Below are 12998 nucleotides of genomic sequence, written 5' to 3'. Positions count from 1 at the left end.
ATCCACATGCTGTGACAAAACGGTTCTTCTTTTCTTTAAATGCTTGGCAGCATTACTGGTGCCCGGGCCTATGTGTAATTATGCCACACTAACAGCATTACTGGTGCCTGGGCCTATGTGTAATTATGCCACACTAACAGCATTACTGGTGCCTGGGCCTATGTGTAATTATGCCACACTAACAGCATTACTGGTGCCTGGGCCTATGTGTAATTATGCCACACTAACAGCATTACTGGTGCCTGGGCCTATGTGTAATTATGCCACACTAACAGCATTACTGGTGCCTGGGCCTATGTGTAATTATGCCACACTAACAGCATTACTGGTGCCTGGGCCTATGTGTGATTATGCCACACTAACAGCATTACTGGTGCCTGGGCCTATGTGTAATTATGCCACACTAACAGCATTACTGGTGCCTGGGCCTATGTGTAATTATGCCACACTAACAGCATTACTGGTGCCTGGGCCTATGTGTAATTATGCCACACTAACAGCATTACTGGTGCCTGGGCCTATGTGTAATTATGCCACACTAACAGCATTACTGGTGCCCGGGCCTATGTGTAATTATGCCACACTAACAGCATTACTGGTGCCTGGGCCTATGTGTAATTATGCCACACTAACAGCATTACTGGTGCCCGGGCCTATGTGTAATTATGCCACACTAACAGCATTACTGGTGCCCGGGCCTATGTGTAATTATGCCACACTAACAGCATTACTGGTGCCCGGGCCTATGTGTAATTATGCCACACTAACAGCATTACTGGTGCCTGGGCCTATGTGTAATTATGCCACACTAACAGCATTACTGGTGCCCGGGCCTATGTGTAATTATGCCACACTAACAGCATTACTGGTGCCCGGGCCTATGTGTAATTATGCCACACTAACAGCATTACTGGTGCCCGGGCCTATGTGTAATTATGCCACACTAACAGCATTACTGGTGCCTGGGCCTATGTGTAATTATGCCACACTAACAGCATTACTGGTGCCCGGGCCTATGTGTAATTATGCCACACTAACAGCATTACTGGTGCCCGGGCCTATGTGTAATTATGCCACACCAACAGCGCCAGGGTCACTGCAATTTTGACCCCTCAATAGGATGGGAAGTTTGGTATAGCAAAGCTGAAAATATAGGTCACACATTCTTTCATATTCAGATATTCCATTGAGGTTGGGGGAGGGCATGTGTTTGTGTGTTAGCAGTTAGCCTCCCACACAAAGGAGATGAAGCATTTTTTCTGATGAGGGCATGAGAGAAAATTCTATTATTGTTTGAGATAAGAAAACTCAACATACGTGTGTACGTGTACGTACGTACGTCTGTGTGTGTGTGTGTGTGTTAAGTGATGAACCTTCAACAAAGATCACCACTTACTTAAGAAAAACCTCCCACAAATACACCACCACCTGTAGTTCCGAACTAAACCTTAAGCCCAAAACGCACAGGGAGCGAAACTTGACGCGCGTCATTTGACACGCGTCGATTTCTGCCCCTATAGCGTACTCACTGCAAGCATCAGATCTGAAATGTATACACCACAGAATGACAGAACCGTCAGTATTTGGGGGGAAAGGCCACTCATTTATATGTAGGCACTAGGCAGGCACAATGAAGATGAAAAAAAAGTTGTTATAGCGTAGTTTTGAGCCCCTGTCCTTCAGATGCTGTTGGATCATCCTACCTGTCTGCCGTGCAGAGGGGGAGGAAAAAAGGCAGCGCTGCGGGGGGAAATTATGCAATCATTCTGTCCAAACTTTCACCAATCTAATCTCATCATGACATCCAGGGATAGGCTATATTTTGCTAGCCGATGCGTTTAGAACATTATTCTCACTTTGATCAGATATAGTGTAGCGTATTTACATGCTTGCTGTATTTAAACTGCAGTGAGATTTGTTTGAGGAGCATAGCAAGACAGACGGGGATGAAAGTGGGCAGAGGGGGGGGGGGGGGGGGGGCTCAGAGCGCTTTGGTCGCAGCTGCTGGAACCTCATTTGACGATCCAAAATCGAAACAGGTTCGGAGTACGGAGTACACTGCCTCAAACCATGTTTCAGCATATAAATAGCTAACATGATGACTTCACATCTCCCGCTCGTCATGGTCAGTGAGGCATAAACAGAAATGTTGAGAACTCGGTAAGGTGTTAGCTAATATTTTTACACGGTGAGGTTTCTTTCTGATATATTGACACTTCTAGAGGATTACCCGTCAAGGCAGTTTGACGTGCGTCAGACTCAGAACGCTCTTGGTGCGTGTTCGGCCGTTTAAAACAATGGGTGGATTTCAAAACGCGAGCGTCAGACGCTCCCCTGTGCGTTTGGGGCTTTAGTCTCAGAGAAGGTCAATGCCATAATTAGAGCATCATTTCAAGTTGGCATTTTTTTTGCATTTGCATCGCTGTCCTAATGATGGCTGTTAAAACGAAAAGATGCCAACTGGGGCACTTTGATTATAGTGGAGGAAGGGAGAAAGATGGCTACATCTGGAAAAGCGGGAGAGGAAGAAGAGCACTACAGTACAGGTGGTGAATGGATTTGCACAGGGGGGAAGCATGACATCGCTTCAAAGATAACAGCATGGTAGCTTTTGGGTTTGGGGAATGGCGACCCCTACAGTATCAACTCAAACTCCATTAGTGTACTGTATCCACCTTATTTTTGGCGGCCATTTTGCCTGATCTGCTGATGGGTGCTTCTTCCGGTGTGATCCTCCCAGCCTTGTTGCTGACAGCTCGACACCCGTCTGGGCGAACGGAGCAAATCACTAATCAGGTCCAGCTTGGCAACAATCTCGTCGATAAATATCCCTTTAAGAGCGCAGTGCATTCATGGGTAATCGCCTGCTGTGGCCAATATTAACCATTTCGAGTAACACTGTTTCCATACGGATCACCGGCGTTAGTTTGTTGTTTATAACGTGGCTATTCATAACGTTTTCTATCTCGGATACGTTATTTCGAATCGCACATAGGTTACGCCAAACCCCACATAGGTTACGCCTCGAATCCCACATAAGTTACGCTAAAACGCACATACTTTACGCCTCGAATCGCACATAGGTTACGCTAAAACCACCACCGCAAAGCGTGTGGGTTCCAGGACGAAACAGACTCGAGCCACTAACGTCATCTTAAGAGCACAATATTCCTGGAATGCAAGTTTAACTAAACAGTTACATGTCCTCTGCATTCTACATAAAATTAAGATATTATGGGTTGTTTTATTTTGTATGTTACATACTTATTGACCAAGTTATGTTCAATTCAGCCAGGGTTCAAGAGACTGAGTGTAGGCAGCCATCTTTTCAAATCAAGTAGAATACTTTAGGAAATGGCAAGCTGCAGCAATAGTCACGTTAAACCGGACCTTGTACGCACAATTATTTTTTACAGTGGGGCATTCAAAAATAAGGTGGATATGTTGCAGGCATCGTTACCTGCAGCATGAGTGCATGGGGTGCATGGTTACCTGCAGCATGAGTGCATGGGGTGCATCGTTACCTGCAGCATGAGTGCATGGGGTGAGTGGACAAAAATGGAAGCGTTGTCTTTGGGGGAGGACTCGAGGCACAGCTGGGCGTCTGTGGCGCGAGGGTTGTAGCTGAAGGCAATACTGGAGGACAACTTGCCATCGTACAGCAAGGTCTTATGATGCTCCGCAAACAGCAAGTCGCTCTCTGCCTTGTACTTAAATGTTCCCTGAGCAGAGATGGAGGTAGAAGAGAGGGAGAGAGATGGACAGATACAGTCATAAGCATTTACAACATAGACATAATGAACTAGTAACTAGTATCACCATTTTCCCCCACATAAGTGACCTTCTCAAGTACAAAACACTGAAGGGTCAGGATAGAGACAAAGATCAAACCAAACGCGGGTCTCCTGGAATCATGCAGAATATATTAAAATGAATATGTATCAAACATGTGTTTTCTTACTCATGCACTGCCCCTGTAATACCGTCATAAAGTCCCTGGAGAAGTTATGGAAGTGTCTCTGCGAACTTAATAAATGTTTACCAGTGTGTGGACATTTTCTGGTTGTATGAGTGCCCAACCTTGTATCCCGGGCCCAGCTGATAGATAGCCAGGATCTGAGCAGCGCTGAGTGCCTCTCCAAACAGGTAAACTGCCCCCATCTGTCCGCAGAACACGCGGTTGGCGTCGGCCGTCTCCGAGGAGCCCAGGAAAAACACTTGTCAAACGTCTGCAGAGGGAAGGATGTGCAAGAAGGAGGCGGAGGAAGGGGTTGAGGAAGCAAGACAGGAGGGAAAGAAAGAAAAGAATGAAGGAATGAAAGACAGAAAGGAGGAAGGAGGAAAGAGGGAGAGGGAGGAAGATGAGAAGCAGTGTGAAAGAACAGGAGGAAAATGAGATATTCATGTTAATACTAGCAATACTGGCAATACACTGCCTCAAACCATGTTTCTATCAGCATATAAATAGCTAACATGATGACTTGACATCTCCCCCTCGTCATGGTCAGTGAGGCATAAGCAGAAATGTTGAGAACTCGGAAAGGTGTTAGCTAATATTTTTTCACACGGTGAGGTTTCTTTCTGATATATTGACACTTCTAGAGGATTACCCGTCAAGGCAGTTTGACGCGCGTCAGACTCGGAACTCAGAACACCCGTATGGCTACTTTACACTGTGACTGTGGAGACATTTTCATTCCTAGGAATATCCGATTTGAGGATCTTATATCTCGGCATGACAGAAAGCAATCCCGGTGCTATGACAGAGTTCATACAGCGATATGCGAGAGGTGCAGGGTGGGTGCGGTAGTCATTTTCCCACTACTGTCCATGCTAACAGATGGAGAGAGTGGGTTCACCCCCGAGCCCTCCGTTAGTAAAGACAGAGATTAGATCTAGCAGAGAGACAGAGAGACAGAGAGAGAGAGAGACAGAGAGAGAGAGAGAGAGAGAGAGAGAGAGAGAGAGAGAGAGAGAGAGAGAGCGAGAGAGAGAGAGAGGAGGGCACGTGAGCGAGGTTCAGTTCTAACTTTCTGGCACACACAGCTGTAGCAATAACCGTTTCTGGAATTGATATTTCACAGTAAAGCCGCTACGTGAGACCAAGCTTTCAGGATGCAGGACGACATGACAGCAGGAGGACATGGGATCAGAACCATATATCTTGCTGAGGGATTCATGACATACGTACCTGTATTCATATTCATCATGTGCAAATATACAACACACACAGAATCACATACTTAACAATTAGCCATGAAAATAAGAAATATCCCAAGCAAATGGATTAACACTTGGACCTATTTAAGGGATATTAGTTTCCTTCACGTGAATATAAAACAATAAAAGTGATACTTTATAGCCGATGGTGCCTCATCCAATTAACTTTGCAAGGCAGCTGGATTGGCACGAGGTCAGGTTGCAGAATTGAACGGTCTCTCAGGTTACTGCTAGTCAAAGAATAGAATCACAGATGACCAGCTAGTGGGACTGTAGTGCCAACACTGTTGTGATTGGTTAAACATAATATATGCAGCAAAATTGCATTTATATTATATTATATTTTCTATGATTTGTGGTAGCACTATAGGTTAAGTTTTAAAATGCATTTGTATGCATTTCTTAAAGTGGATTTAACTTATTTATACATTTTACAACAGTGGATTATCTGTGGTAGAGCAAGAATAGCTGGATGTGCAAGCAAACATTCATCAAATACATTTACAATGTGGGAGTTATAGCCTGTCCAAGTTGACCTTTAATTACAGCGCCACCATATGGTCAATTTGAATGTAATTTGTTCGACATATTTCAAATCGAAGTTCTTAACGGTTCAAAGTTATTGTTTTAACCCACTTTGAGATATGAATCATTCCGTTATAGGCCAGATCCACATTAAACAATCAACCAAGCATCATGCTAAGACTAAGACTAAGACTGTGCTCTAGAAAATATGTACAAATGTCAAAATATTCGGACGCCCAGGTTCAGATGAATAAATTACTGGCATTTGTGGCTCCCCCGATGGGTTGTTTTGCGTGCGTTTGTGAACAGCTATGAAATTATTGGAATTATTGTAACTTACGTCGCTGGTGTTGACGAACCAGGTGATGTCACCATAGGAGCCCAGCTCCCCGTTCACATAGCAGCTGATCTCACTGTTCTTCCAGCGGTTGTAGACGTGAACGATAGTCACCATGTACCACTGCAACAATACAGAGCAGCACACAGCTTTCATTACTGTCACACTGGAAGTCAATACCATAACGTGTTACAGTATATATCTGCAGTACCAAACATATCAATAGAGACTAGTAGAGTGTGCAGTGAAAATCTTCTAGCTTGTCCAATTAGCCTCATTCCATCAGGTTTCAAGACCCAATCCCCAAATTCCCTCAAGCTACAATGCTACCTACTTAGCTTTCTCGTTTTCTCATCAGCCTTACAACCAGTGAAATAGGTTATTACTGTTACCGCAGTCATATAGGTTATATTACTCCAGGAGCTGGAGTGGATCGTCCAATAATAATCGCTTTGGATAAAAGAGGTCGGTGGTTCGATCCCCGCCTCCTCTAGTCGGCATGTCAAAGTGTCCTCCTTGGGCAAGATACTGAACCCCAAATTCCTCTCGATGGTGCAGCCAGCACCCTGCGTGGTAGCTTGCCGCCATGGGTGTATGAATGTCTGTGTGAATGGGTGAATGTACCTGTACTCATTGTAAAGCGCTTTGGATAAAAGCACTATAATAAATCCAGGCCATTTAGCATATTATGTTTTCCTCCGGCCATGAAAGAACGCACGTTAAAAAAATAGAGCTAAAATCAACCAAAATGAGAGTTCTCTGAGTCCCCCATGAGCTTTGTATGAGGGAAGGCAAGGTGATGCCTTCATGCCCAGGGGAAGAAAGGGGGAGTTTCAAATTGTCCACACGCAATGGATCTTTGTGACTGTAATGGCCCTCAGTGTGTGAGTGCTGCTGAATATATTGGATCATCCTTCTCTCCTATCTCCCTCCTGCCTCCGGCTCGGCTCGTCCCCAGAGCCAGGTAGGATGTGATCGTTCTCTCAGACCGCAAGCTTTACATTTATTCTGTCTGTGTCTCTGCGTGCTCGCATACGAATTCTGTGATCTGGTATTTGTCACCGTGCGCACAGACATGTAGATATCAAGTGTGTTTGATTTTGTTTGTGTGTGTCTCATTCCACTGGATTAGCAAAAACCAGTGGCTGGATTTCATTTCTGATTTTTCTCCTACCTTCTGTGGTTTGAAGTCGTACTTGACACAGTGCTGGAATCCCTTCCCCTTGGATTTTAATGAGGTCACTATCAAGCAGCCGCCCACAAAGTGTGCAGAGTAGCCCAGGCCTTTACTGGTGCGGAAACTGAAAGAGATGAAGTGAAGAACACACACACACACACACACACACACACACACACACACACAGACACACAGACACACACACACACACACACACACACACACACACACACACACACACACACACACAGAGACACAGACACACAGACACACAGACACACACACACACACACACACACACACAGTACACACAACTTTAGTTTCTGAGTGAGGCAGCTCGCTTTAGCACCAAATATATTCAAGGGCAACGCAGGTTACGGCAGCCAATAAATCATACAAAGACTTTAAAAGGGTTTGAAAAGCAGAAAGATGGCAAACATCTCCATCATCTCTCAAATTCACAATGTCTTCCCGTTTGGCCTCCATGACGCCCCAGGCAGAGAGACAGGGCCCCAGCGTGTGATTTAGGGAATTCATCTCTTTTTAAAAGGGTACAGGGCTGAAGAGGAGCTGTTATTCTCTCGACTACAGCACCACGCTGGCTCCGTGGCTTGGTGATCATTTTCAGAGAAGCCCAAACACAGCCCCTTTGCATCAATTAGATGTTTGACAGAAATTAATTCTTAGCTGAGAACAAGATGAGTGAAGGCCTGATTTACTCGTCCCTCTGAGAGGAGGAGGAGGAGGAGCAGGAGACGGGGGAGATGGAGAGAGAGGTGCAGTCATTACTCTGTTTTTCAGCTGTGCGGCTAGAGGCTGCTAATCTTCCTCTTTTGCAGTGCAGTTTACAAATACATTTACAAATACATTTACAAATACATTTACAAATACATTTACAAATACATTTCTGTTGAATCAGGGACTTTTACAAAACAGGTATGCACACACATACAGACATGCCTCAAATCTTAACTCTAATGCACCTGCATAACTCCAGCTTTTGTGCAATTCCCTACTCACTGCATTATTCACACTGTAAATGAGTTCAGTGGAACTTGCCACTTCAGCATTTCATATCCAGAGATTTCAAACTAAATGGGGGAAAAAGGCAAACAAAGGGCAACGGTTTAAACGGGTCAAACAGCTGTGTTGTTGTTGCTGTGTCACATACCAGTAGAGGTAAGGCTTGTCTTTGTCTACGTTGATGTTGTTGAGAGGATCCATGCGGAGCCAGGTGTGGAAAGTAAATCCACTCTGATACGGCCATTTTGCTATGGGAGGCAGAGCTATAGCCTGTGGTTAAGAGAAGAAAGCACAACATGTGATGTGTGGTTCTGGGCCAGCTGTGGAACTCAATGATGCATCTTGATCTAAAATGCAACGTTTCCCTTTCTCATCCACAGCTGCATTTTTTCAAAGATCAACACGGGCATCGAAGAAAAACTGGCAAAAAGTGACCATCTGCTACCTCATGTTCACAAAGCCTTCTGAGAGAATGTATTTTAAACTGTCGGCTAGCGGGTCAGCTCAGCAGGCTCAGGGTCATGATGTCGCTAGCTAACAAAAACAGATTTGGGCAAGGAAATATCAAGCAAATTATCCCGTCCTGTCCCCCCGAGAAACGGTTTGAAAACCACTGCTCTAAAGAATATGAACGTGAGTGTGTGTGTGTGTGTGTGTGTGTGCGCGCGTGTGTGTGTGCATGCGTGCGTGTGCATGTGTGTGTGCGTGTGCGTGTGCTTGCGCGCGTGTGGTGGTGAGACGCATGCTCCGAGGCCTTCCTGTCTCATTAGCGAGGCGACACAGGAAGAAGAAGGCCATGTGTGCTGCTCCCTTCTAACTCGGCGCTGACAAACAGCTGAGCACCAACATGGAGTTCAGATCAACCAAACCAGACCTCAGCCCACAGGGCAGCCTGCTGCACACGCTGTCATCAAAGCACCGTCACCATGGCAACGGAAGGTTACATCCAGAAGCTGCCAACTCCACACAGGGCCTGATTTAGACACAGACTTCTCCACTGTGCTGCAGTCAGCGGTGCTTTTGGGATACACGGCCTCCTGCCAGATGTACACCTGAGGAGACGATGTAGATCCTAGTTCCTCATTGCGCGGCTCGCGAGACGCTTTTTTTTAGATCCCCCCCCCCCCCCCCCCCCCCCCCCGCTCTCCCCCAAAATTTCAATAAACCTTTATGGCATATTATTACAATACAACAATACTGGTGTTGACAGTAATAGAAGGTGCCAAATCATTCAAAACAATAAGCATTTTGCTTTTAGGAGCATTGTGCCAGCGTGCAGCGCTGTTCCAAAACGTGTCGACGTGTGTCGTTGCCTGGGAAACGCACATCCCATAATGCAACTGTTCGCATCGCATCCCATAATAGTACGATGATACTTGGGATGCCATTGCGAACATAGATGCGAACAGGTTAGCTAAAACTTTAGCGTCGCCAGCGACGGCCCCCACCGTTGCGGTCGGGGTACGTTTCGAAATCCCTCCAGGCCCGAAAGATTTTCTAGGGGAAACTGGTATATATATACAGTATGTGTGTGTGTGTGTGTGTGTGTGTGTGTGTGTGTGTGTGTGTGTGTGTGTGTGTGTGTAAAACAATAAAACACAAAGAAATGGTAGGCAGATGTGCTTGGTTGGGGTGGCTTTTGGTGTTTTGCGGTAAAAGTGGCTCTCCTATTGACTTTGTCCTGCCAGTGCGGCTCTCATCGAAGAAATAGTGAGGATCACTGAATTGTAGATCAAGGTGTGTGTTCACCCTCACGTTACCATGCTCTATTTGTACGCTCTTTCTTCTCTACACACTCCACCAAATCCCTTCAATAGCACAGAGATTGTTCAGTCACAAAAATGAAAAGGGAATTAACTGAGCAAAACTGTTGGTTGGCCTGTGAATAATTGCGATAGTATTAAAAGCAACTTGAGTACTCTCCACAAATTATGTGCTTGAGTTTTCAAGGGATCATCACAAAATTAAAGTCGAGCTGAACTCATAAATGACTTTTATTTTATTTTAGTTCAAATACCTGGGTATGCAGTGCACCTATTTAATAATGTATGCAAACAAAATCACAAAAGTCTAATTTCTTTAATTTTTCACACTTTTTCACATCAAAAGTTAATTTTTCAAGATTTCATTGATAACAGTAATGTACAGTTTGCTGACGTCACCCAGTACTATCACATTTCTACCCCATTTCAACCAATCATATCACAACATGCAGCTGTCAATCAAATCTTCATTTCAGGATAATTTTCTCTTCCAAATGAAGTAGAAAATGGCGCCTAGTGCCTGTCATCTGGCAGAATTCCTATCCCATAAACTAACTACTAACTTGGCCAATTGTTAGAAACATGAACACAAAACAAAAACTATAATCTCTAAGAATGCAAAGAAATGTAACTGGCTCGTTAAAACGCGCATTCCAGGGATATCGTATTTACAGAAATAGCGTAAAAGGCGCGCGCTTGAGAGTGTTTGAGAGCGTGGTTGTCAGGGGTCTGCCCTCGGAGATTCCAGGCGGGCGGGCAGCACCCATTCATCGGATTGTCCGCTCCCTCCGCACGAAGCAGCTGGCTGCCTGGTACTCCGCGGATCCCACTCACGTAGCACGACAACACGCTGAATCCCACTCGATTTGGGGGTGGAACACGCCATGATTGACCAATGCCAAAGCCAGTCGACAGAATTGTCAAATGAAATCATCGACATGATACTATGACCCGCCTCTCAATTTGTCATCTCAGACAAATTATGTTTTCAGTCTGAAACGGACTGCGATGCACGTGACGATACGGGTTCAGTTCGACTTTAACATTAACACAGCATATCCTAGCCTGGTGCAGACATTCAGTGCATGTGGTATGGGACGTAGGCGTGGGCGCACCAGCGTTGCAGTGAGCAGTGGATATACAAGTGAGTGAGTGAGTGAGTGAGTGAGTGTGTGTGTGTGTGTGTGTGTGTGTGTGTGTGTGTGTGTGTGTGTGTGCGCGTGCGTGTGGGTGTGTGTGTGTGTGTGCGTGCGTGCATGCGTTCCGTGCGTGACTGGCTGGCTAGATAAGAAGGTCCAGTGGAAAGCAGCTTAGAAAGCAGAGCACTTGCCATGAGAGGGAACCAGGAGAGATGGTCATGCTACAGTAGTTATAGCTGAAGATCTCTCCTCCCTCTCTCATGCTACAATAGTTATAGCTGAAGATCTCTCCTCCCTCTCTCATGCTACAGTAGTTATAGCTGAACATCTCTCCTCCCTCTCTCATGCTACAGTAGTTATAGCTGAAGATCTCTCCTCCCTCTCTCATACCTCTATCATTAGACTTTGTTTTTCCTCAATGTTTTTCCTGATTAAAATGTCAATTCTAGACATGAGCACTAGTTCTTTTCCCCTCCAGTTTCATTGGGTGCTAGAGGAAAATAGGACATAATTGTAATATCTTTGGGGGGGATTTCACATTCTCCCTCACAATGGTAGCAGTTGACTCATTAATTCATGGGCTTAGGGGGGACAACTTGCTATCCATCTGCTAACAAAGCCTTGTTCTAAAAATAAGTCTCTTTCAAATAGTAAACTTCTAAATTCAGGCTTAACTGCCAGTTCACAGACCAAATGAAGGATTCTGAGTATGAGTGCTGTCTGTACTTTATTGTCCCCTAATAAAGGGGGATCTATGGATCGGTCTCCGTCCGTCCGTCCGTCCGTTTGTTAGTCACACTGTAACATTGGCGTTGTGCCGCTAGGGGGCGCAATTGACAATGAATGGGACTGACCCAAGGGTGGATCTACATCAGTGACGGGGGACATGTTTGTTGGTACAGTATGTGCCGTGGCATACACGTGTTGTCTTTCAATACTCACAGCCGCACTTTTCCCTGGAAAGCTGAAGAAAGAGTCAGGCCCGTTCCTGTGAGCCATGTACTTCAGCACTGACAACAGCTTCACTGCATGAGGAGGCTGAGGGAAGAACACACGCACGCACACGCACACGCGCACACACACGCGCGCACACACACACACACACACACACACACACACACACACACACACACACACACACACACACACACACACACACACACACACACACACACACACACACACACACACACACACACACACACACACACACACACAGATATCACATCAGACATGTGGAGGTGTGTACAGTATACCCACACAGGCAAACGCACAAAAATACGCATGAACCCAGGCCGCACACTTACATGCATGCAGCCATATTTAAGACCAAGCACAGCGCAAAATCATGTACACACACACACATGTGCGCACACACAAGCAAACACACACACACACATGCGCGTGCACACCACCCACACACACACACACACACACACACACACACACAGAGATACTAACATACGCAAACACATTTAATAATATTGAACAATATGTATTTGGCCATCAGTAAATGAGGATTTGGTTTTGGTAACCACAGTATTGGGGCAAAAAGCACAATGTCTCTTTGCTGCTTGTTCTAAATGTACCTCTCGTTATCAGATGTGAATATTCAGAGGAACTTACTAGAGCGGCAGACCCAGACATCAGTATCTTCATTTACTTTATAGTACTTCACACAGCGGTCTAAAAATAGACTGCACAAATAGTAGCTCTGACACTGGATTTTGATCTACACAAGTGTTGGAAATGTCGTTATTGTCGATAAATAAGAATGTATAGTATCGTATGTATATGTGTATATGAAGAGTTCA

General features: G+C 45.3%; 1 protein-coding gene across 1 annotated transcript in view; it reads right to left on the bottom strand.

The window, feature by feature from the left end:
• The window catches only part of lrba (LPS-responsive vesicle trafficking, beach and anchor containing), a 283347-nt gene that overhangs the window by 226812 nt on the left and 43537 nt on the right, over positions 1–12998 (bottom strand). Inside the window, 7 exon segments of the mRNA XM_083655531.1 lie at positions 3525–3722; positions 4081–4212; positions 4215–4229; positions 6086–6205; positions 7257–7383; positions 8431–8552; positions 12127–12222. Of these exon segments, the coding sequence (XP_083511657.1) occupies positions 3525–3722; positions 4081–4212; positions 4215–4229; positions 6086–6205; positions 7257–7383; positions 8431–8552; positions 12127–12222 (810 nt within the window).

The sequence above is a fragment of the Poromitra crassiceps genome, assembly GCF_964638095.1.
Source record: "Poromitra crassiceps genome assembly, chromosome: 19".
Lineage (NCBI taxonomy): Eukaryota > Metazoa > Chordata > Actinopteri > Beryciformes > Melamphaidae > Poromitra > Poromitra crassiceps.
This window is presented reverse-complemented; position numbering and strand designations above follow the sequence as displayed.